The 26,461-nt window shown below is 43.8% G+C and overlaps 1 protein-coding gene across 2 annotated transcripts in view; it reads left to right on the top strand.

Moving 5' to 3' along the window:
• The window catches only part of Ccdc83 (coiled-coil domain containing 83), a 42,978-nt gene extending 17,114 nt beyond the window's left edge, over positions 1 to 25,864 (top strand). For both annotated transcript variants that reach the window (XM_076547021.1, XM_076547025.1), the window contains exons 5-11: positions 3,518 to 3,685; positions 7,113 to 7,204; positions 10,572 to 10,640; positions 20,494 to 20,615; positions 21,729 to 21,808; positions 22,738 to 22,931; positions 25,575 to 25,864. In XM_076547021.1, coding sequence (XP_076403136.1) covers positions 3,518 to 3,685; positions 7,113 to 7,204; positions 10,572 to 10,640; positions 20,494 to 20,615; positions 21,729 to 21,808; positions 22,738 to 22,931; positions 25,575 to 25,736 — 887 coding nt within the window. In that variant the 3' untranslated portion in view covers positions 25,737 to 25,864. The remainder of the gene's footprint in view (positions 1 to 3,517; positions 3,686 to 7,112; positions 7,205 to 10,571; positions 10,641 to 20,493; positions 20,616 to 21,728; positions 21,809 to 22,737; positions 22,932 to 25,574) is intronic.
• The last annotated feature ends 597 nt before the right edge of the window (positions 25,865 to 26,461 follow it).

Here is a 26,461-nt window from a genome sequence, read left to right as displayed (position 1 = left end):
TGGGAAATTATCGTGAATGCTGTATTCATTTGTGCCTTTGTCTTTCAGTGTGTTCAAAATGTTGTGACTGTATTTCTGATTATGTCATCTCTACCACAGCCATAGTCCTTCCAGGGATACAGACAGGAGAAGGAAAGAATGACATGCGCAGAGGCCCAGTGAGGAGGAGGACTAGGGCAAAAGAGCCAGGCTGCCCTCCAGCCCCACCGGTGTCCTGAGCTCTGAGCTCTCCCAGGGGGTGTTCTTTTGTCTGAAGTTCTGTTGTTGAAAGGTTTCGTTGACCTCACCTTTGCTTTTGATTTGGGCATGATAAAGTGAATGTAATCATGGACATCCCTTCCCCAGTCTAATGGAATTAAGCCCCCATGTTGGATTGGAGAAAGAGAGCTTAGAATTGGGAAAGGGGAGTTAGGGAAATGATTCTAGGGATGGCAGTAGAAGACACAAGACATACTCTTACCCCTGGAAACATGTGACCCTTCTGGTAACTCACACATGTAATTTTGATATGTGCATTTCTTTTCCCCATTATTTCATTCTACACTTCTTGCTGGCATTTCCAAAACCACTTTGACAATATTCCCTTGAGTTGGCAATGACGTCACAGTGGCTGCCCAAGGTGCTCTGGCTAAGTTCCTTTCTGGCCACGGCTCCAGTTGCGGTGCACCCGTTAGTATGGAGGGGCAAAGCATGGGGTGCCATGCTGTCTGAGGGTTTCTATGGCTGTGATAAAACATGACAGCAAAAAGCAACTTGGAGAGGAAAGCATTTATTACAGCTTACAGCTCTCAGGTCACAGTCCATTACTGGAGGAAGGCAGGGCAGGAACGCAGGGCAGGAACTGAAGTAGAGGCCGTGAAAGAGTGCTTCTCACTGACTTGCCCCGCATGGCTTGCTCAGCCTGCCTTCTCATACCACTCAGGACCACTAACCCAGTGATGACACAATCCACAATGGGCTGGGCCCTTCCTCATCAATCATTAATCAAGAAAATATACCACAGGCTTTCCCACAGGTCAGTCTAGTGGGGGCATTTTCTCAATTGAGGTTCCCGCTTCCAAAATGATTCTAGCTTATATCAAGTTGACATAAAAACAAACAAAAAAAAAAAACAAAAAAAAAACCAGGATGTATACTAAGCGGTGGCCAAGATGCATGACTTCCTAGAAGAGAGGGAAGGCAAGACATGTAAAGCTTCCAGAATAAGGAATGCCACAGAGATGAAGGAAGAGAGAGAAAGGGAGACAGCAAGTGCCTCAGGAAAGAACTTCTGTGATAGCTACATGCATGCCAGGCAGTCCCTTGCAAGAAATTTGTTTTGAGGTAGAACAGCTCTCCATAGCTCATGAAGGAACTTCTTAGAATCAAAGACTCCTAGGCCCCACCCAGGCCTGCTGAATCAGCATCTGCATTTTTTCCAACATAATATTTGCATTGATTATTTGGTAACTTCACATCATGCATTCTGATCACACTCACTTCTCAGTCCTCCCAGGTCTGTCCTCCTACACACACCCTTGTGACTTCCCCTCCCCAAAAAGAAGACAAAAACAAAGCAACAGCAACAATAAAAAAGAAGCCTAGTTCAATTTGTGTTGCCCATATACTGAAGCATAGTCAAACTCCCAGTGGCCAGCCCCTTAAGGAAAACAGAGTCCCTCCTCACCCCCACCCCCACCCCACCAGAAGCCATCAGCTGTGGAGAACTATGGCCATCCCACCCTGAATGCACCCACTCTAGTCTTGTCTTGGGAGCTAAGCAGAACTGGGCCTGGTTAGCACTTGGATGGCAGAATCTGCATTTTTTTTTTTACAAGCTCCAGGGGTCTCTGGTGCACAGGAAGATCTGAGAGGCACTGCTGGAGCAAACTTTGCCTCCCAGCTTTTAGCTAGAACATGTTCAAGTGGCTAAAAGTCCAGCTTGAGCTGGGTGTTCTTCACAGTAGCAAACCACAGAAAGGGCAAATGCTGCCTGGCTGTATCCAGGATCTCTTGTCTATCAGGTCTCGGATTTCCCTTTAAAAAAAAAAAAAAAAATCTCTGTATAAGCTTGTGTGCATATCTGTGTGTTTGTTACTAGAAAAAAAGGGGGGAAAGGAAATCAAAGTAAGCCAGCTGGCATATTCATCAAACTTCGATGACATCTACCGTCCTCCCCTCAAGAGCCAAATGTAGCATAGATTCATGCAGTAGTAGCAGTCTGCCAAATGGTAGGATAGTTGCCTGTCTGGTTTTCATAACCATTTAATGATGTTAACAGGAACCATTTAGGGGATTTATGATCTTATGTATATCTCTGGACTCAGGGCATCCTGTAAATAAACATCTCCTGAGCCAACAAACTAACTGCCAGGTCTAAGAAGGCGGGCTTTGCAGACACGATTAGTATAGTGTAGCCTTCAAGAGACTCTCAAACCAGGCAATGCAAGGAGTGAGCCAAGCCACTGTGAGGTTCTTTATGTGGCTCTGAGAACTGCTTCCTACATGCAGACTTTCCACGATATTATACTTGGGCCTATGAACCGAATAAAACATCATGCTTAGCAAGGCCAAGAAGGTTATGGCTCAGGATCTGCACCTATTTCATCGGGACTTCATCTTTCACTCTGCAGTCTGGCAGTGTGGGAGATGGGAGAAGACATGTTTCTGACTGTCGTATGCTAGCATTTCTCAAAAGAAAAGCCAAAAATTGAAACTGCAATGACTGAATCAAACAATCAACTGATAAAAGTGACTGTCAAAATTGACCATGATGGCGTTCCCATAATCCTAGCCCTGCGTGTGTGTGTATGTATGTGTGTGTGTGTGTGTGTGTGTGTGTGTGTGTGTGTGTGTGTGTAGTGGGGGGGGAGGGTGATTAGAAGTTCAAGGTTATCTCCTGCAAAGGACTTGAAATTATTTTTGCCCAAAGGCATTAATGACTGAAAAAGCCACTTTACATAAGAAATTATAGGGGGGCTGGAGAATTGGCTCAGCAATTAAGAGCACTGCCTGTATTTTAACAGAGGACCCAGATTCAATTCACCACACCCACATGGTGGCCTACAACCATCCATAACTACAGTCCCAGAGGATCTGGTGCCATCTGGCATCCTTGGGTACCAGGTGTGCATGTGATGCACAGACATACATTCAGGCAAAACAGCCATACACCATAAAATAAAATATTAAACTCATTTTCACAAAGCTATCATAAGACATGAAGACTTGAACCAACAGGGACCCGTATGAAATGATCATAGATTGAAGTTTGTAGGTTCCTAGGCATATATAATCCTTCATTTACAAAGTCCTAAACCATATATCTACTACAGAGTTGAAAGTTTCATTTTACTTAGATTTGTCATGAGGGCTATCTAATCATTTTAATCATTTTGATTTCCCAAAATTGCACATAGAGTATTTATGAGTTAATTGCATTTTAACATCAGGCCTTAACTTTGTGAAAACAGACTGTACTATAGAACGGTTCCAAGGATGGCAGAAATGACATGTGCCTTGTTTTTCTTTCCAACAGAAATGCACTTACAAATAAATGATGCTGAGAAGCTGTTTCTTGAGAAACTCAGTGAAAAGGAGTATTGGGAAGAGTACAAGAATTCAGGGAGTGCACAGCATGCTCAACTCATTCTTTCCTTACAAAATGACATCGAAACAGTCAAAGAAAATGCCGAGAAAATGTCAGGTCAGTTGCCGCAGAGTTCATTCAAATTCAATAAAATAATGAGCAGTGTAGATGTAATTCTGAATGGTTTTATTAGATAAGAAACACAGAACCAAATGCAGAGTTAAAAGCCCCAGAGGTCAGAGAGCAGTAGCTAAGAGCTAAGACTAAAACCACCTCAGTTTGGCTGTTGAAAGACCAGACCTGCCATCTCCTTCCCATCAGCCCAAGATCCCAGAGTTCTGCTGTGGCTGCCTTGGTCTGTTAAGAAAATGGCCCCAGTTTCACAGAGTTCCACCCCTAGACAAAGAACTTCAGACAACCATTGACTGTTGGGAGAAGGAAAATGAGCATCTCCCACGAATGAGGCCCCTTTACTGGTTGCTCAATGTACAATGGTCAGCCTTGAGATACCATATACCTACCAACAACAAAAATGTATTCAGGAGGCTGTGTGTGTGTGTGTGTGTGTGTGTGTGTGTGTGTGTGTGTGTGTGTGTTCAACAAATAAAATCAAAGAAAAAGAGGCTATCACATTGAGGGGGTATGGGAGGATTTGAGGAGGATAACTGAAAGGAGATTGAAGAAAGAAAGGAAAAGGAGAAGAGATAAAATTCTATTTCAATTTAAAACATTAAAAATAAAAGTATCTGAGGCTAAAAAGATTGTCTAAGTTTCAAAAATAAAATTTGCTAGAAAACCTTTTCCCAGAAAATAAATACTTCACATACAACAACAACAACAAAGCAAAGTTTGCCCCTTGAATGCCCCTAAATGGCAGTTAGGGTCTACAGCAGCCTTAGTACTTTTGTTTAATCAGAGAATAAGTTTGTGGTGACATTTTATTTGTGTCCACTAATAAAATTTATCTGAGGATCAGAGGGAAAAGGCCAGCCATTATAAATAAACACAGAAGTCAGGCAATGGTAGCACATGCCCTTAATCCTACCCCTTAGGAGGCAGGGATCTGTCTGGATCTCTATGAGTTCAATGCCACACTGGGAACAGAGCCAGGTGTGTTGGTACACACCTTAAATTCCAACACTAGTTAACCATGGATGTCTGGAGGTCTGTACAGACAGACAGGAAGTGGCAGAGCTGGGCAGGAAGAGGAAGTGATGTAGCTGGACAGAGTGAGCAAATCATATGGCAGAACAGCAAGGCATACAGGCGTGGGTAGACAGGAAGTAGCTCGTCTTTGGAAGCTGAGGTATCGGTGAGTTAAGGCTGAAGTTGGTTTGTCCTATTCCTCTGATTTCTCTCAGGCTTTAACCCAAATTTCTGGCTCCGTGTTTTTCATTTAATAAGACCAGTTAGAAATTTGTCTACATAAATTAAATAAGGCTTGGTGGATCTGTCCAAAAATCTAGCAGACATGATTTCCAATGTTATCCATATGGGAAAATACACGTTGACTTTCAACATCTTGCATATGGTCCACATAAACACAGCTGATGGGATGCTACAATGAACAACTAAATTTGACTACTGTCACATTAAAGTCCTTTGGAGAAGTACAGGTGCCTCGGTGCTGACTGTTATCACCTTGGCTAGACTCTGCTCAAATATTTCCTCTTATCTGGAATAGAGGATCTGACTTTATCACATACATCACCCCCTGAAATAACCGCTTTCTTCCTTGAAGTCTGGCTGGCACTTCCTTGAAGTGCATGGCTAAAGGCAGACATCTTTGTCGGGCTTACCCAGCAGTTTTCCCAGTGTCTTCAGCAGAGTCTTGATTACGGAGCTTGATAACTGTTGGAGGGGCAGACCAGCCTTTGTTATGCAGTTTCGTTTCTCTCCACTCTCTGAGGCAGACTTAGACCCTTGTGCTTCATTTTCGTTTCGAAGGAGCTTCAGTTATAAGATCCCTCGAAACCTTCTGAGGCTTAAACTTTTCATCTTTGCTCTAAATAGGACTGGAGAAAAAATGGCCCAGTGGGTAGAAGCCACACAAACCTGGGACCTGAGTTCGATCCCTGGAACCCACTTAAAAACCTGGATGCTGGGGCATGCACTTTTAATCCTAGCATTCTTACTGAGAGAGGAGAGGCTGAGACAGGAGGATTGCCTTCTATGCACAGTGGCAGAAACAAGAGACCCTGCTTCAAAAGCAAGGTGGAAGGATACTGACTCCCAGAGCTATGCTCTGACCTCCACACACATGCTGACATGTATACCTAGTCACCTGACTCTCCAGAGCTATGCTCTGACCTCCACACACATGCTGACATGTATACCTAGTCACCTGACTCTCCAGAGCTATGCTCTGACCTCCACACACATGCTGACATGTATGCCTAGTCACCTGACTCTCCAGAGCTATGCTCTGACCTCCACACACATGCTGACATGTATACCTAGTCACCTGACTCCTCAGAGCTGTCCTCTGACCTCCACACACATGCTGACAGGTATACCTATTCACAAACAAATCTTTTTTTAAAAAAAGGAAAGAAAATGGAGGATAGGGAATTCAGCACCTAATCTCTGTCTCCCTGCTTGTCAGATGCTCAGCACTGTTGTTGGTTGGTTTTTTCTTTTAGGAGAGCCTGCCACTCAGCTCCCAAATAAATCACACACAGAAGCTTATTCTTACTTATAAACATTAGCTTGGCTTGTTCCTTGCCAGCTTTCCTTAACTTTAAATTATACTGTCAACTTTTGCCTTTGGGCTTTTCCTGTTCTCTTACTTCTATAAATCTTACACTTACTCTGTGGCTGGCTGTGTAGCTGGGCAGCTAGCCCCCAGAGTCCTCCTCCTCTGGCTACTAGATCTCTCTTTCTCCTCCCAGATTTCTCCTCCTGTTTATTCTCTCTGCCTGCCAGCCCCACCTCGCCTTTCTCCTGCCTCCCTATTGGCTGCTTAGCTCTTTATTAGACCATCAGGTATTTTAGACAGGCAAAGTATCACAGCTTCACAGAGTTAAACAAATGCAACATAAACAAAAGTAACACACCTTAAAATAATAATATTCTCCAACACAGCACAGTCTCAGGTCTGCCTCCTCCAACCCTCCTCCCCCTCTCCTCACTGTGTCTTCCTCACACAATATTGCCAAGAATATTGGTAATCTACTTAGTTAGAGTCAGATGTACACCATGAGTTTCAAATAGATAATTAAGTCTGTATATGCCCGCTGTGAAATTTAAATCACCCGATCCTGGTGATCCAAAGGATGGATGATATACAAGCATTGTTTCAAATTCTCCCTCTGCAGAGAGAATCCTTTGATATAAACATCCTTGGAGACCTTAGGTAATTCAGACTAAGGTGTTAACAAATTATTGGAGCATCTCTTCTGATTAGAGGAAGTAAATACATTCTTGAGAATTTGGGGTGGGTGAGAGGTGTGTCAAGAGGGAGGAGGGCCATGAACAGTAAAATTTATAAACATCAGTTTTCCCATCGATCAGCCCCACTAAGGCTTGCCATTTCTTTTTAAAGAACAGTATAAAATCACTCTGGAAGACACTAGAAAGAGGATAATCAGAGAAACCCTGATACAACTAGACCTAAGGAAGGAATGGGCCACTCAGGTAGGTGCCAAGTCTCTTAAGACAAAGCAGAACTTCCCCTTATTCATGCAGTTTATCATGGAGAGCCGTCAAAGGGAATGCTTGTTTGTTGAGGCCCATGGTGGTGCATGTCTGTTTGTTTGAGGCCCATGGTGGTACATGTCTGTTTATCTGAGGCCCATGGTGGTACATGTCTGTTTGTTTGAGGCCCATGGTGGTACATGCCTGTTTGTTTGAGGCCCATGGTGGTACATGCCTGTAAACCCAACACTCTGAAGGCTGAGGCAGGAGGTCCATGCTCTAAATAGCCAAACCCTGTCTCAGAAAGAAAGAATGGGGGTTAGGATGTAGCTTAGTGATGGAGCGCTTGCCTAGCATGTGCACAACCCTGGGTTTGACTCACAACACTACAAACATAAAAACACCATCACCTCCACCAAACAAAACAAAAGCCTTGGTTTCCAAAGTTGGGCAGTTTACTGTGCTGTCCCAGCACTCATGAGCTGTAGAACAGGATTCATTACTCCATTTTCCCAGACTTCTGTTTTCTAATGCATAGAGCAGAGACTATTATATTTATTTACCTTAAATATAGAGTGTAAAAATTAAACCAGCTTATTTAAGTAGTATCTTGTCTCCCAAGGAGCAAGTGAATTACTATTCAGTTATGTTAAAGGTATCATATAGCTATAGTGAAATATTAAGAATAAGTGTTTTGAATGAAATATAGTTTGTCTAAAAGCGATTCTTTACATATCTAAACCTGGGAGAGTACACTCTACATTGCTGTGTTTTAAAGATTTTGACAACTAAGCCAGGTGTGGTGGCACGTCTTTAACCCCAGTACTTGGGAGGCAGAAACAGGTGAATCTCTGTGAATTTGAGGTCAGCTTGGGTCTACATGGACAACTAGGGCTACAGAAAGAGACCGTGTCTCAAGAAAGAAAAAAGTTGGGCTACAAATCATATTTCAAGATGAAATTCCCAGTCATCTCTGTTTTCTCATGACTTTGTTTGACATGGAAAGTCTAACTCTTCCCCCAACACACATGCGCACAGTGCTTCTCCTGTATTCTGACTCCTTCCCAGGTCGGTAAAGGGAATTCCTGTTTAAAGCCCACCCATCCTTCGGAACCCTAAGCTCCTGATGTTCCCCAAAGTCCCGTCAGCAGTTCAGCTGCGATGCTCATGGAATCCCCATGGGTTCCATTGCTCTTAAGATCTGCCTGGCATCTACAGATCTGCAAAGACAGAAATATTGGGGGACCGGTCAATGGTTTGTCTGTCCACGCAGTTGGGTGGCTTTGTGACTGAGTCTGATGAGATGGTGAAATCCACCTTGCAGTGATCCGACCACAGCATAAATAACTTAAAATGCCTATGTGGCTATCACATGACAAGATAAAACAAAGCTGACTTGTAATGTCAAGTGTTCATCTCGAGGACTGTCCCAACCTTTCATCTGACATTTAAACCTCTCAGCAATCCTTAAAGCTCTAGAGGTTTGCTAATGGGACAGCGTCAGAGAGAACAGTGACCCGCACAGAATGCATGGAAGGATCCGGATTCGGTTCAGAGCTCTTTTCAGATCATGGCTCAGTGTCAGGCTTTTGTAGCTTCCTGTGTTCTGTGCTGTGCAACCTAACTACACATGCAATTCATGGATCACCCCATGGTGCCCGGGTCCCACCCACAGAGATGCTAATGTAATTGCTCTGGGATATTGTCCTGGCTTATGGATTTTCCAGCTTTCATTGGATTCTGATACAGAACAAAAGTTAAAACCACTGGCCCACTGTTAGTGAATTAAGCAACAAGCCAGCTAATCTCAGTTAGGACCTCCTTCAGATTTTGTTCAGATGGTATTTTATGGGGGAACAAAACCCAGAAGGGGCTGGAGAGAGGGATCCACTGCTCAAAGCACTTGTTGCTCTTACAGGGGAGATGGGTTTGATTCCCAGCACCCACATCCCAGCTCACAACCATCCATAACCCCAATTCCAAGGGATCCTATGCCCTCTTCTGACCTCCTTAGGTACCAGGCACACACATGGTACACAAATACATGTAGACATAACTCTGTACACAAAAAAATAATCTAAAAAAATTAATGATAGTTTATGATGGTAGAAATGTGAGTTATTAGTTATAGCTGGAATATAAACATTCCTAGGAAATGCATGCCATCTCTGAATTTAATAAACATGAATCTTTTTCTTTTTATCTAAATTTTTTTTCATTGAAAGTCTCCTACTTTCAAAGACTTAACAAATCAACTTATCTTTAACATACTATCAAATTATTCCTCTCCATGTTTACAGTCCAGGACATCTCTTTCTTATTTATGTGTGTGCACAGATGTACACACACACACACACACACACACACACACACACACACACACACACGGAGGCCAAAGTCCAGCCTTGGATATTGTTCCTCAGGAGCTGTCTACCCAGCTTCCGCTGGCCTGGAGCTCACTGATTAGGTTGGGCCGTGTGGCTAGTGAGCCCCAGCATCCTTCACCTGTCCGCCTTCCCAGCCCTGGGACTGCAAGCACACCACCATGCCCAAGTTTTGCTTTTTAGGTTATGTGTGCATGAATGCATATGTGCCATGGCACACACAGAGAGGTTGGAAGGCCACTTTGGGGGTTTGGTTCTTTCCCACTGTTGGTTCTGGGCATGGAACTCAGGTTGTAAAGCTGATGCAGTGTGTGCTTTTACCCATGAAGCCATCTCGCACCAACAGCTGGCTTGTTTGTGTGAATGCTGGGAATTGAACTCAGATCCTCATGCTCCTACGGCAAGCGTTTGCCACACACGCATTTCTCCAGCCCCTACTTCTCTTGGTTCACTTTTGCTCCGTCCTCTTAGTTTTTCTACTTTTAAGAGGTTTCATCTAGGGTTAGAGAGTTGGCTCAGTGGTTGGGTGTACTTGCTGCTCTCTCAGAGGACCCAGGTTCAATTCCCAGCAGCCTCATGACATCTGTGACTTTTACTCCCAGGGTATCTGGTGCCCTCTTCTGACCTCTCTGGGCACCAGGCAGGCATATGGTACACATGCATGCATGAAGGCAAAAACACTCAAACACATAAAATCATAAAATAAATAAATCTTTAAAAAATTAAAAATCAATGTATTAAAAAGAGGTATTGTCCTTTAGTAAATGAATGTTGGATTTGAGACATGATATTCATATGAAACTATCTCACAAAGAAATAGAGTGCCATCGCTAGAAAAGTCTCGTGGGTAAGTTGTAAATATCAGGCTGGGGATATGGTTCAAAACAAAATGAAAACAAAGGAGGAGATGAACCATGTCCCACCAGTGCTGACACTGTGTCACCTTATGACAACTCTTCCTTCATACAAAACTTTTCTTGTAGAATGCCGTGAGGTTCATTGACAAGGGCAACTACCGAGAGATCTGGGAGAATGACTGGCTAAAAAAAGAAGTAAGTAGAATGTGTCAAAATAATTCTCCCTGGTTTTTTTTCTTGAACTGGCAATGACCTATAATTATAAAGTTGAAGTCATAGGACAAGTATGAGGTTTTTACTGATATAAAGGAATGTCCAAGTAAAATCTAATTCTATCATATTGTTACTCAACAAATGCCAGAAATAATCTCAGTAATAACCAGAAATAATTTGGAGGCTTAATCCACACTGTACACCCAAATGCACCAAATTGCACTATGTCCTACAACCAACCTAGTGTTTCTCATGAGCCTGCCTCCTGCTGGGTGGTTGGCAAGGCGTCGCCCCTAGGTCACACATCATCCTTTGGAAGTGTGTTCAGCCTTTTAGACCTCTTTTCCTCCTCCTTACCTGATACACAGGGCAGAATGGCTTACATTACCTTTTGCAAGCAGGTGGCCAGCTTGCACTCAGATCCGAGGAGTTCCCTTTGAATCCTGGCTTCCTCTGCCCTTCAGCTCTGAGAAGTGCTCTGGTCTTCTCCCTATACTGGTGACTACTGAAGTGATCGCTCTAATCTGTAGGATATTGTATTGTGGTCCAAAGCAAACGCACAGTACAGCCATTTGCCTGTGATCAAGAGGAACTTGTGGCACCTGTGTCTCTCCCCACCCTGATCCCCTCACATCTGTTCAAGAATTCATGGGAACTGCCAGGGCTGTATGGCAGTTTGCTGGGTGTGGTCATGTAAGGACTTCTATAGCACACTCTATACGGTCACTGTTTTGATCTGCATAGTCTTTGTTATTTGGAACTGTCCTGTTTTCCTCACATTGTAGATACAGGTCACTCTGTTCTGATCTCTAGTACAGCCATACTTTCACTGCCTGGAAAACTAACTCTTCCTTTAGGTGCAGACTTTGATAACCAATTTCTTTGTGAATCATTTCATAATGTTCTCAGGCATCTTGAGAACTCCAGTTTTCCCAATGTTTTCTTGCATTGCTGAATCCTTGCTAAAATACATTGAAACTCTGCTTGTGATCTGTGTCCTTAATACACACAGCAGGCTATATCTTTTTAACTGAATGTCTACAGTACCTGAAGAATAATCTTTGCTTATCAAAAACAGCTATTAAATGAATGAATGTTAAGGAATGTCTACAATTATAGATATACTTACTCATTGAGGGGATGGATCATATATATACTCACATATACTTTTAGTTTAGATGCAATTATACAAAATTGTGAATTATATTGTAGCTCAAGGTGCATCTTGTTTCTCTAAGGGCCCTCTGAAATAAAATTATAGAGATACAATAAAGAACCCATCTGAATGGATAAAGAAAATGTGGCACATATACACAATGGTGTACTACTCAGCAGTAAAAAACAATGACATCATGAAATTTGCAGGCAAATGGATGGAACTAGAAAATATCATCTTGAGTGAGATAATCCAGACTCAGAAGGACAAACATAGTATGTACTCACTCATAAGTGGATACTAGATGTGAGGGAAGGGATGGCCAGACTGCAACCCACAACTCCAGAGAGGCTAGCTAACAGGAAAAGACTCTAAGAGGGACACAAGGATGACCCCATGAAGGAGAAGTGGATGAGATCTACAAGAGTGAACTGGGTGGGGGTGGGGTGGCAGAGGGCAAGGAGTGGGGGATGAGAACATAGGGAAATGGGAGGGTCAAGCTGAAACAGGGACAGAGTGGGAGAGCAGGGAGGAAGATACCATGATAGATGAGGACATCATGGGACTAGGAAGAGGCAGGGTGCTGGGGAGGCTCTCAGGAATCTTCAAGGATGACCCCACCTTCATCTGCTGGCAGTGGTCCAGAGGATGCCTGGACTGGTCTACTCTGGTGAATGGTCTAGCGAATAACCTAGCTATCATCATAGAGCCTTTGTCCAGTGACTGATGGATACAGATGCAGAGATCCACAGCCAGGCACCAGGCTGAGCTCCTGGAATCCAATTGATGAGAAAGAGGAGGGATTCTGCAGGCGAGGGACGTCAAGATCATGATGGGAAAACGTGCAGAGATGACCGGCCACACTGGTGGAAGCCCATGAACTGTGGACTGGTGGCTGTGGAGCCCCATGGGACTGAACTAGGCCCTCTGGATATGGAAAATGGTTGTTTGTCTCAAACTGTTTGGGGGGCACCCAGGCAGGGGATCGGGATCTGTCCCTGGTGCATGGGCAGGCTTCTGGAACCCTGTGCCTATGGTGTGACGCCTTGCGCAGCCTTGGTGCAGTGGGAAGAAGCTTGGACCTGCCTAGGCTCAGTGTGCTGGGCTCTGCTGACTCCCCATGGGAGACCTCGATTTGGGGGATGTGGGGATGTGGAGTGGCTTGAGAAAGAGGGCTGGGGAGTGGGAGGAGGGAGGAGGGGGATCTGTGGGTGGTATGTGGAGTGAGTAATGGCTCAGAGGTTAAAAGAACTGGTTGCTCTCCCACAGGTCCTGAGTTCAATTCCCAGCAACCACATGGTGGCTCACAACCATCTATAATGAGATCTGGTGCCCTTTTCTGGCGTGCAGGCATATATGTAGGCACACTGTATACATAATAAATAAATCTTTAAAAAAAAAGAAAGAAAAGAAAAAAAGAAAAATAAAAAAAAAAGAAGAAGAAGAACCCATCTGAAAGGACAACTGGTGTAGTGAACTAGCAGGTGAGGTTTCAACAATTTTCTGTCAGACCAGAAAAAAAAAAAAAAAAAAAAAAAAAGGTGTGAAAGCAAGCTGTTGGGTGAAAGTAGCAGGTAACATTTGGTCCAGATGTTGTAAGTGTGCTCTGTGGAAAGTGCAAAACTCTGTTTGGGAAGCCTGAGGGAGCCTCTTCTCAGAGCCTGTGTGTGCTGTAGGTGGCAGGGATAGGAGGAGGAGGAGGAGGAGCAGAAAACGAGAACTTGCCAGCATCCCTGGATCATCTCCTTCATACCGAACAAAGCACTTCTCTTCTGGCCTAGGATTGTGCAGGCTCTCCCACGAGAACACTGAAGTCATCTGATACAGTTTCTAGCATAGATGTGAGGCCTTTATATGCAAAAATTATGTTTCCAATTGTGACATTCATGGGGACACAGTCAAAATATCCTACTTCTGATTCCTCAATCCAAAACAGTCCTCCTGCCCTGACATGCCACTTTTACCGACTTTAATCTACTCTCTCACTGTGAGGAGAAACTTAGGATAAAAACGATCCTAGTTATGCAGTGGTGGAGAAAATACCACCATTCCTTAGACCAGTGGTTCTCAACCTTCCTCACGCTGTGACACTTTAATACAGTCCAGGTTCTGGATGGTACTCAGGTGGGCGGACCCGCCTGAGATGGATAAAGAAGTAGTGTCTCCATTCCTACGACCATCGGGAATCGGTGTTTTCAGATGGTCTTAGGCAACTCCTGTAGGGGTCACAATCCACAGGTTGAGAACCGCTGCCTTAGACCCTTCTTAATATGACCGAAGGATCACTAAGGACAATTGGACAAATGGGAGAAAAACCAGGCGAACTAAGGAGAGCAGAAGCAAGCGCTGGTGCTAAAGCCGTCCCTAAAAGATGCCTGAGGGAATTTCAGAAAAAATGCAAAGCGACTTTTATTAATATCAAAAAAATTGAGAATCGGTTTATTTATGAAACAGGATCCTTCAAGACCAAAATAATCAGATATAAAACAGTATGCCGAGTGCACTCTCTCAGGACAGGGAGAGACACATCACTAATGGAAGAGGCATGGTATCCAAGAAACATGAATTCTAGAAAGATAAAGCAGAGGGAAGCATCAGCGAAGCTGGAGAAGAAAGTCCCTGGCGGCTGGAAATGGCCACCAAAAGGAGGCCGAATGGATGAGCGGTAACCAGCTCTGGTGTCAGTAATGAAGTTCAGGTGGCGGGTGCTTTTGAACTGGAAATTCTATCCTCCACTCAGCTGGGTTAAAGGAAACAAAACCAAACGCTGTTCCCAGAATTTCAAGGGCTGTGATATTTACGTCTCAATCATCCTGAGGAATTTACTGAACAGTACACTTAACAGCACAAACTAGTATACCAAGAAAGAGAGACACAGGAAACGCTGGCTTCCCCTAAGCTCCAGGGAAGAAATGCCCGAGGATAATTGTGTTGCAGGCTTAAAAGGCATCCAGATTAGAAGTGATGTCATTTCCAGGCTCCAAACCCACGCGCTCATCAGCCAGCTGCAGCTCCGCGTAAACTCACCACAGGCATCTCCGACTCCTGAACTGACAACATCTGCCTCTTTCCCTGAAACTGCTTCTGGTCCCAGGCTGTCAGTCCCACGTCAGGACTTTGGAAGTTCCAAAGAAATGCCTTTTTCCGTATCCACATCCAGAAGGCCTCTGCGTCCCGTAAATCCGAGCCAACCACTTCTCCCTGGCTTCTCCGCCACTGCCCTACCCCCGGCCCTCCTTAACCACATCCCGTCTGTGAGTGGCGCCTTACCTGGTTTTGCTTCCCTTAAGCCAGACCCTTCCCCTTTCTCCTCCACACAAACTCAGAGACTTCCTTCTAAAATGTAAACTGGACTCTGTCATTCTGCTGTGGGTTCAGAGGGGCAAGGGGACGTGACAGATGGTCTCTGGAGACATAGGCGGGGCACATATTGTGTATCATGTTGCAGGTTTGGAGTCATGATGGCTAATACAGTCCACCTGACACGATCTAGCAGACGTAAGCCTGGGCATCTATGAGAACTTTCTAGATTGGGCTTCATAAATGAGGTAGGAAGATCCACCTTAAATGTGGGCAGCACCTTCATTGGCTGGGGTCTATACTGAATTAAAAAAAAAAGAGTGAGTGAGCTGAGCACACCAGTGTTCATTGTTCTCTCCTTCCTGACGACAGATACAATGTCACCAGCTGCTTCCTGCAGCTGCTACCATGCCGTCCTGGCCAGGACACCTTCAAGCCATTCGTGTCTTCAAACAATGAGCCAGACATCAGCCCTTCCTATTTAAAGTTGCTTTTGCTGGGTCTCACAGCAACAACACAAGTAACTGTTAACATTACCAGCTGCCTAGTGGTCATAGAGCCATTAAACGTTTCATTAACAGGCCTGAGTGTTTCTGAATTCTGACCAATACTTTAGGTGTCTCTAGTTCAATCACTCTCCCACTCCTAAAAAATTCCCTTTACATTTAGACAAACAGCCAGCCATCCCATGTTTAAATGCTATAGATGAAACAAAATTCACTATTTAGAAAGGAGATTGGTTATTTTTATTTTTATATGTAGGCGAGTGTTTTGCCTGCATACATGTATGTGCACTATGCGTGTGCCTGATGCTTAAAGCTAGGCCAGAAGAGGGCAGCAGATCCCCTGGGACTGGAGTTTGCGAGTAGTCCCAAGCCTTCATGTGGGCGCTTGGAACTGAACTTGGGTCCCCTGGAAGAGCAAGTGCTCTAAACCACTAACCCATCTCTCCTGTGCTCTCCCAAACTCACCACCGTTTGAGAGAACTTAGTTTAAACCGTGTGAGGGGCTTGCTGTCGGGTTAGGCACTGTGGTTGTCCGAGGCACATCTTCCTCATTGCCTCATGTGGGTCTTTAGTTCTGAGCCTCCATTTTCAGTCCCCTGTAAATATGTGTTCGTGACGATCCGAAAGACACTCAAGCCGACATTCCTACTGTGGAATGTTCAATTCCTCATCAAATTCCTTCCTTGTTTCTCAGTGTCCAGAAACACTAACAGCAAAGTTACTTCTAAGGTTTTCCTCTTTTCGCTTCCCTTGCTCCCCATCTGACCGAGTAGTTAATGGTTCTAGAAAGCTAGCAGACAAATCATATACTGTTTCTGTGATATTGTCAACTGGCTTAGTTGTGTGCAGGAGGGGCACTAAGGGATTGGATCGAGAGCCCTGTGCACACCGGGCAAGGATTCAACCACTTAGCTTCACCTCAGCCCTTTTCCTTTTCCTTTTAGAGTTGTGTTTTTTTTTTTCCAGTGTTGGAGATTGAACCCAGAGCCTTGTACATGCTAGGTAAGCACTCCCACCAAACTGTGCCCCAGCCCTTTTTATGTATAAGACAAGGTTTCTCTGCGTTGCCCAGGCTACCCTTGAACTCATTCTGTAGTCCACAGATAGCTTAAATTTGCAATTCCCTGTCTCAGCCTCTTGAGTAGCTAGGAGCTGTGCTACCAGGGTCACCCTGACAACAACTGGCAAATTACCTTTGTAAAGGCATGTTAACGTGAGTTCATGCTATTACTCCCAAATAGTTACAATGGATTTCCTGTTTGAAACATGTAGTGTAATTCTAAATGGTCTTATTAAATAAGAAACACGGAGCCAAATAGTTAAAAGCCCAAGAGGTCAGAGCACTAGCAAATAGCCTTTAGCTTACCAGCCGCTGCTGCCCTTCCCCTGAGAAAAGAGACCTACTTCCTGTGTGTCTGTATTTTTTATTGACTTTCTGTTCTGCCTTCTCATTGGTTCTAAACCCAACCACATGACTTCTTTGTCACTGCCTGTCTACACAGACCTCCAGGTCTCTATGGTTGGTACTTGGATTAAAGGTGTGTGTCACCAAGCTGGCTATGTCCTTGAACACACAGACTCTGCCAGCAATGTGATCAGATTAAAGGCGTGTGCTACCACTGCCAGACTTCTGCTAAATGGCTGGCTATAAGCTCTGACCCCCAGGCAACTCTGTTTATTAACATACAAATAAAATCATATTTCAGCACAAATAAAATATCACCATAGAAACAAGACTTTGAGATGGAGGTAGGAGGACCAGAAGTTAAAGGTCATTCTTGGCTTATAGCAAATTCAAGGCTAGTTTAGGCCACCTGAGATTTTATCTCAAAAAAAAAAAAAAAAAAAAAAAAAGATAAATAAAGCAAGGTTTCAATAATTTAAAACTCAAGTCAGTTAATAATTATAGTGTTAGGGAATATTTATTATACTTTTGTTAAATTGATATTATAATAACCATTCAACTCTTAATTTTATGAGATGTCACAGATCTTAGGTTTAAGGGAAATGACTTTTTAAAAAGTCTATATTTGGCTGATAACAAAGGCTGTATTGGTGGCCTGACTCTTTCTAATGAAGCTTCAAATTGTATTTGATTTCATTTCATTTTTTTATTTCTTATAATTCACTGGCAATCAAAGGGAAAATGTCAAGTTTAATTGAATCATAAAGCTTAGAAATAAAGGGCAAAGCATTTTAAGAAAATTCAATAGGTTTAATTCCTCTATTACAACAAATATTAATTTTGGCATGATTAAATTTGCTCAAAAATTAATGAAAACTATTCCTTACTATAAGTTCATCACTGCATTCAAGAGTTACCCAGAAACAGAACAATTAAGCTGATTCATTTCTTTGGGGAAGGCATATAATGGCTTGAAAAGCACTGCTAAGGATGGGACCTCTGAGAACTCTCCACTACATTCTCTTTCAGTAAAAAACCCAGAGCATAGATATGTGGGAAGGGTGCAGGACATCTTGGTGCATTAGTTTTGTTGTGTGTTTTCACTCAGTGTGCTTACTAGGAAAATGAAGACAAGTGAAATTTCCAAATGACTTACATCACCTTAACACAGAGAAACAAGACAAGGGGAGCCAGAGGCTCATAATCTCAAAGAGGCATAGAGCTCACATGGACATTGCAGAAGAAAAGATCAAGTGCATACTTTTGAATCAGGCCCCTAGATCCCTGGCTGAAATAGTTTGAATTGTCCTGATCTCTACATTTCTTAGGTATTTGGGGAAACTTTTCTTCCCTTTCATGTTCCTTACCCCAGAAATCTGAGTATGTATATGATCATTTCTTTGCCTGGTATTTCAAAAGCCCAGGGGAGTCAGCAATAGCTGTGAACATCACTGAGCACTCTGAAGAGGAAAGTGATGTCATAAGCTGTCCTAAAGCCCTGCAAAGCTCTCCTGGCCCGAAGGAGTTTTAGCTTCTGCATTCTTTGTTTTCACTTCCTTGAAGCTTTCTACTTCCTCCCATTCTTCTGTTATTCCCACCTGCCTACCACTCTTGATTTTATACTTAGTTCTAATTCTAGTGCCTTGATTGCTTCCATGAACATCTGCTGGTGTTGACGCCTGTATAATATAACTCACACTTCTAGGGGTGGCAGAGAAATCACTTCAGGGCTCAATCTAGTAACTTCTATGTGTTCTTCCCTCTGATGAGCTTTCTTTTCTCATTTTTTTTTTTTTGTATGTGATAAAGGGTTGTTTTGCGCTAATGACTGATCATGTGATCAATCAGCAAGGCAACACCGAGGCACTATGTGGACAGGAGACAGGGGCTTCATTGTCTTAGTTTCTTGCTCCTTGGTCTTTCAATGTTGCTCTTCTTGGCCTGGAAGCCCTTCCTCAGTCTTAGGCCTGCTGTTTGGTCCACGGGAGCTTCTTGTGGGCCTGGCCTGTCTTAAGCCTGCAGATGTGCTCCGTGGAAGTATTCTTGTTTTGAACATATTCCTCTCCACCTTCAGATACAGGCTGTGACATGTGAGGCAGCCATTGTTAGACTCACAATGTCTCCTAAGCAGTCCAAGCAGGATCCTCAGCCTCCTCCCCTTCTTTGATGACATTCAGGCCCTGCATGCCCTTCCACTTACCTATGCCCATATGCCTGCCCACCCCATAGGTCAAGGTGCTATTTGGCCACCCAATCCAGAAGAGGACAATCAGAGGCTTACAGATGATCAGCCCATCTTTCACCAGCTTCTGGATCTACCGAATGAATGGTGGTGTCATTGGTGATTTCATTGGTTTCACCGAGGTCCATCCAGACCCTTACATCACAGTGTAGGAAACAAAGGAACGCCTCTTCTAAAGCCAGAGCATGCTCATGGCAGCCAGCCTTCTTTCGACAGACGGTCCCAAACACGCCTTTAAAAGATTGATAGGAACTCCATCAACCAAACTGGCAAATTCTGTTCATATTTGACTCAATTTTTTTCTTAAAATTAAACACGAACTAAGTTCATGGCAGTTACTTGCCATCACCTTGAGGATAAAAAAGAGATTCTTGGGCAGTATTTGTCTCTTTCTTAGTTGGTCAGTCAGTCCCCAACCCCTCCCCACTCCCACCTAAATGTGCAAAGGTTCCTACTTCCCAGGAGACATTGCTTGTATCTGCACGAAGCCCTACTCCATTCTCAAGTTGTGGGTCAGATGTCGTTTCTCCTGCCAGTTTTTCATTATCCCAACATCTGCATCTTCCTCATCCCAGAGCAGCTGGCTGCCCAGCGGCCACTGAGGTTTGTATCACCTTATCTTTGGACCGTACCATTGCCCACAAGGCTACAAGAGCCTATTGCTGAATTATTTTTGTATCTTGATCATTTGTTATATGTTTTCTGGCACACAGTAAGGGTTTAGTACAACAGAATAAATGAATTGGCAAATATTTCATATGTATGGCATTTCTCAGAACTGACACCAGGCTCAAAGAGAACATAATCCTAATATAGAGGCTGGTATAAAGGGCTTTTAGGCATTAAAAAAAAATACCACCATATATATCAATTATTCCAGTGTGTCTTCATTGTCTTATTTATAATCACCTTTAGAGAGAGCCCCGTTCACTGGCCAATATATCATTGCTAAATGAATTGCGTTTTCCAATCTCTGCCTCTAGCTCATGTTCAGCCATGCTTCCGAAGGGTAGAAAAGGACAAGTTCTGCTCTGTAATAACTACCTACCAGGCCTGTTTATGACCTAGAAAACAGCCCCACTAGTCCTTCTTAACCACAGAAGGACCAGGAGTACCCAGCAATAAATAATAAATGGTAGCTCTTCCCCCAGGCAAGTGTCCTTACAGAAGACTTGACTAAATGAAGCCAGTAAGTACTGATACCCACCCCGCTCTTCTGCAAACAGATTTCGACTCACAGGAAGGAAGTTGAAAGACTGGAAAATTGTGTTCAACAACTAGAAGAGGAAAATTTGTTGCTTATTGACCAGCTCTTTAACTGTAGACTTTTGGATCTCAAAATACCCAGGTGAGATGCTCCCTGGTGCCATAGCAGTTAGCATCTGGTGCTCTCCGAATAGCTGGGTCAAAGTCATTAACGTTTCTAGAAAGTGTTTTGTAAACATTATACCTGTAAAAAGTTGGTTGGGGTTTTTGTTTTGTTTTAAGATGATTTAGCCAGGTGTCACCTGTAATCCCAGTACCCAGGAGGCTAACACAAGAGGATTGCCATAAATTCAAGGCCAGCATAGGCTACATAATTCTAGGCCAACCTGGGCTACAGAGAAAAAGAAAGATTTTGTTCTCCAGTGCTTCCACTAGATGACAGCAGGCAAAAAGAAGGGAACTGTGGCTGGAGAGATGGCCCAGAGGTTAAGAGTACTGGCTGCTCTTCCAGAGGATGTGGGTTCAAGTCCACTCACATAGTGGCTCACAACCATCTGCACCTCCAGTGCCAGGGGATCCAATGCCCTGTTCTGGTGTCTGAAGCTACTGAATACACATGGTGCACATATATGGAGGCAAAACACTCTTACACTTATTTATAAAAAATAAAGAATTCAAAAACATTAACAGTAGTATGTGCTGCAACTCCAAATGTATGGAAACTCTGCATACATGTGCTTTAAATAACTTGTATGCATTTCCTCTCCTACTCTCCCCCTTCCCCACCATCCCCCTCCTCCCATGGAACCCAGGGCCTTATATATGCTAGGCAAGACCTCTAATACTGAGCTACACCCCAGCATTTCTTACTGACTTCCTTACTGAAAATCCAGTTACCTAATTGATATCATTCTCACTTCCCTTTTGGGACTTCCCCTCCTTTCAGACTCCTCCCACAGTGAACTTCCGGTTCTGCAAGACTGTTCAGATTTCATCTCCTTGGGAACTCTTCCTTGTCTCCAAGGCTAACTCAGGGGTGCTTCTTTCTGACTCCCAGAATTCTCACAGTACTCATTACACATCTCACTAGAAACTATCACTTTAGAATTCTGGAGTAGTTTGTCTTATGCTCCTGCAGCGTGTGAAGCAGGGAGGTCCCTTTTCTGCTTTGTCTCCACACTCTGGAGAGAGACAGGTGCTGGTGAGCATGCGGCGTGGCACTCATTGGCTGACAATCCGCCATTTGTTCTTTCAGGAAACTGTATCTGACTCAAGCCGTGGGGCAGCAAGTGCCACCTGAAGATGTGTCTTTGAAGTTGCCAGAGATAGACATAGGTACAGTTTCCGTGCGATGAGATTTTCCTCACCTTAAAACACAGCAACCTGAGCATCCTTTGCAGGCAGGCACCCCACATGCAGGAGCTCTGCCCAGAGTAGATCCACCTCTGCTCCTCTCCATCCCTCCTTCCACAACACTCGTCCTGCTCTAGTCTCCTGTCCACCAACTCTTCACTTCTCTTTCTCACCTCTTTTCTCTATTCCGTCCCTCCCTCCCTCCCTCCCTCCCTCTCTCTCTCTACCTCTCTCTCTTCCCCCCTCTCTCTCCCTCCTCTTCCCTCCCCCTCCCTCCCTCTGTCCTCTCTGTCCTCCCTTCCCCTTTCTCCCACACTCTGTCTTCTTTCTAAGGTATCTCCAAATAGCACAGTCTGGCCTTAAACTCACAGTCCTCCTGCTTCAGCCTCCCAAGGGCTGGCATTACAAACATGCATTACTGTGCCTGAGTTTTAATCCCATTTTCTACCAAGTTCAATGCATTTTATAATGAATTAAGTGGATACTCATAGAGAGGGATGGGGTGGTGCCTACGCCAATATAGTTTGGGTACCACTTTGACCAACCAAAATGCTAGTATAGCCATTAGTTCCCAGGTGGCTGTGGGTAATGTCTTGGCTATCAGAAGGATATAGGATAGTTTCCTAAAATGGGGCCACCTCTTACTTCTATATATTTATATTACTTCTATATTATTTTATTTATTAATTTGCCATTTTGGGTTTGGTGGTGGCAGCACTGGAGATGGGGCCCTGGGCCTCAGGGAGGCTTGGCTGTCCTATCGTGGTGTTGATGGAGCTAAGCCACGCCTTCCGCCCTAAGCTTCACATTTCTAAGTTCAGAGTTCCTTCAAATCAACAACTGTGACCAATGATGGCATGGTATTTGTAATCTGCTCAGAACGTTGTTACCTAACTATTTATTGGCTCTAGTCCCAGAGGAGAATCTGAAATCGCCCGCTGAGGCAGAGGGTGGAGACGCATTGAACCTCTCCCCCGGAAGCAGCCATGAGGCCAGCAGTCCAGAAGTCCACTTCACAGAGATAGAAAGAGAGGACAGCTCGTCCACAGAGATGGAGTGCTCTATCGACCAACACTTGTTGCATGAGGATGAACAGGACTTCAAGGTGAGGGTCAGAGGAACAAAGTGCTCACTAGGATGTCCGTGACTCTAGGGCCGGCAGACAGAGACCTACAACGTAAACACTGAAAATTTGCTTTGTGAGACTTGTAAAAGTGGTCCGCCATTGACCTCTCCAGGGACACTCTTTTTACTCCTACTTTAAGCCAGTTAGCTTAAAAAGTTCATTTACAGACCTCCATTACCATGAGAAAGTGTAAGTTAGCTGATGCTCCATCCATAATTAACCATCCCTCAACCTAGTAGTTTAAAACAATACTTTGGAGGGTGGGAGGCATGTTTCAAGACAGAGTTTCTCTGTGTAACCGCCCTGGCTGTCCTGGAATTTACTTTGTAGACTAGGCTGGCCTCGAACTCAGAGATCTGCCTACCTCTCCTGAGTGCTGGGATTAATTAAAGGTGTGCACTACCACCACCCAGCTAAAACAATACTTTCTATTCCCTTTCAGGCCTCCATTAGCTGGGAATTGAGCAATGGCTCCACTGGGTTCTCACATGGGCAGTCACAGTCATGTGCTAGCTAGAGCCACCCTCCTCTGAAGCCTGGATTGGGGCAGAAGGCCCACCTCATAAGAGACACATCTATGTCAAGCAAGATGATGGTGACTGCATCAGGGCCTCAGTTTCTCTTCAGATGAGCCTCTCTCCCCCAAGGGTGCCCTGAATGTCCCTCTGTTAAAGTACGGCGTCTGACGACTTAGAGGAAGCGATCCCAGTGACAAAAGAGAACATGTCTTGTGTTTGGAGGCCATACACTAGCACTTCCTTCCACCACACTCTGCTAGGTGATCTCACCAAGGGGAAGAATATAGCTCCTACATCTTGCTGGAGGATTGTGTAAAAGCAAAAACAAAAGACTCCAACAAATCTCTGGGATAGGATACGTATCCGGCCATCTTCGTAAAATATATACCACTAGTGGATGCCTGGAATAGCAAACCGATAATTGAGCAAAATCTCATTTGTACATTTCTACTTTTTCTTTTTCTGGGACTGCCAAAACCTTCAAAGTTCTAAAACTTAAAGTCTGGTAGGAGAATGAAGGGTGTGAAAAAAGCAGAAGAAATGGAATAAGTCGCCATATTAATTAACTAATAGTTTATTCTAACTACCATCAAATGATTATTTGTTTATTTAAGATAAAGTCTCTCTATGAAGCCCAGGCTAGTCTCAAATTTGAGAGATTCCTGCCAGGCTGTCCTCATACTCATAGCTATGTGTCTGCCTTTGCCTCCTGAGAGATGGGAATTTCCTTTTTTTTAATTTTACTGAATTTCCTGTTCTGGTAAGTTTAAAATTCAGTCAATATAGGTAAAGAACAACTCCATCCTTTTTTTTTTTTTTTTTTTTTTTTTTTTTTTTTTTTTTGCAGTATTGAGGACTGAACCCAAGGCCCCTCCCATACTAGACAAGCATGTTCTAGTGTTTTTGCCATTTAAATGCCCAAACACCACCACTCATGTCCTGGTGATGCTTGGCAATTGTGGACAACAGACTACAGGCTGTATGCCCCTGGTTTGATGAAATGTATTCTGTGAGCTTTGATGGAGTAGCTGTGGTGTCCATGGCATTAAAACATCCATCAGTTTTGTTGTAGGTTGAAAGCTGCATACAATGACAAGCATTTTGAAAACATTGCCTCCTCTTTTCACTCTTAAGTTCCCACAAATACTAACCATCCAGCAACATTCCAGGTATGCCTGGGAATTTCACGAGAATGGAGACATAAAGACTCAAAGATGCAATTGCTTCTGGGATTGCAGAGGAAAAAAAATCAACAATTACCACATAAGGGGAGCTACACTATTTATGCTGTCCCTCACCAGTCATGTTTATCACTGCACCCCAGCGCTCTATGGGTACAGGGAACATTCTAGAAAGATTTGCTGATGTGCGTGTTGAAGGAACACAGCATGTGAACTATGGCTTGGGAATCTTCCCAGGTAGAGCCTGAGCTGTTTGGGACTGGCTGGAGGATTCTATAGAAAGTAGTTTTCCAGTTCTTCTTGTTAACTGATATCTTACCTATACTTCAGCACAATGGGTTAAGTTTTACCTAGACCCTAGCCAAAGCACCTGTGGAAAGACTGAAATTCCTAGACAAGGTCCTCCCTGTTACATTATCTAGTCCAGGTAGCACTTGCAGGATTCCCCATCCCCATTTTTTAATAATACAGAAAAGTCTGCTGTGGCTGTGCCCTGGCAAGTGAAGGTATATATATATATATATATATATATATATATATATATATATATATATATATATATATATGTGTGTGTGTGTGTGTGTGTGTGTGTGTGTGTGTGTGTGTGTGTGTGTTATGCATATATAATTATATATATTCACCAACAAAGCAGCCTGGAGGTGACACATTTCCACTAGCGAGCATCCAACCCACCCCAGCTCCCTTTGAGAGCCCCAGCCTTCCCTCCTGCTCACTGGGAGATTGTTCTACCGTGACTCACAGGGGTTATACACTTCAAAAGTACATTTTTTAAATTTTTGCGGTGGCTTTCATGTTCCACGTATGATACAGTGTTCACACAACCAGTAGAGCAACCCCGGGGAAGAACCTCTCTTTTATCAGGCTCACCTGCCAGTTACGTCTCCTCTTGTGTCTTCACACAGGAATATGTAAACTTGGGCCCCCTGGCTTTGAAGCTCATGAGCGTGGAGGGCAGGAAAATGCCCATTCATTTTCAAGAAAAGCAGTCTCCAGTCAAATCTTACGAAGACATCCAGAGCCCTGAGAGACATATCACACATAAGATGATGAAGATGTTTCTCTAGGCCTGAAAGCTGCATGGTGGAAAAACCACCTTCCCGTGGAAACCACCTTCCGGTGGAAACCACCTTCCCGTGGAAAGCACCTTCCCGTGGAAACTCCTTGTGAATTAAAGTGCCCAAGTTGCTCACTTGACTCACACCTGTGCTTCTCATGGTCATAATTACCTTTAAAAGTCAGGTTCCAGGGATTGAGCTATTGATTTATTTGCCCGGCATGACTGACAGGAAAGACAACTGCTTTCTGTATTTAAGTATTTAGAAGACAGTGGTTTCAAACCCTTCTCATTTGAAAATTCACAGATTGCTGAAAGGCCGGGTGGTGGCGGCATATGGTTTCAATCCCAGCACCCAGGAGGCAGAACTAGACGGATCTCTGTGAGTTTGAGGACAGCCTGGTCAACAGAGTCAGATCCAGGACAGGCACCAAAGCTACACAGAGAAACCCTGTCTCAAAAAAACAAAAACAAAAACAAAAACCCGAAAATTCACAGATTCACCCATGGTCCTGAAATGGAGTAGTTGTTAGAAACGTTTCTAAGAAAATTTTAGAGTGTATATATATCATGGTCTACTCCCCCCCGTCCCCCGTGCTGAATGATAGTCACAGTAATTTAATCCTATTCTTTAATCCTATTTATAATATGAGATAGTTACTCTCTCTGTTGAAATAACATATCCTGACTATAGAAACTTGAAGGAGAAAGGGCTTATTTTGGTGCATATTTTGA

Source organism: Peromyscus maniculatus, chromosome 1 (assembly GCF_049852395.1).
Source record: "Peromyscus maniculatus bairdii isolate BWxNUB_F1_BW_parent chromosome 1, HU_Pman_BW_mat_3.1, whole genome shotgun sequence".
Lineage (NCBI taxonomy): Eukaryota > Metazoa > Chordata > Mammalia > Rodentia > Cricetidae > Peromyscus > Peromyscus maniculatus.
The sequence above is the reverse complement of the archived record's forward strand: the minus strand, read 5'-3'. Positions and strand labels throughout refer to the sequence as shown.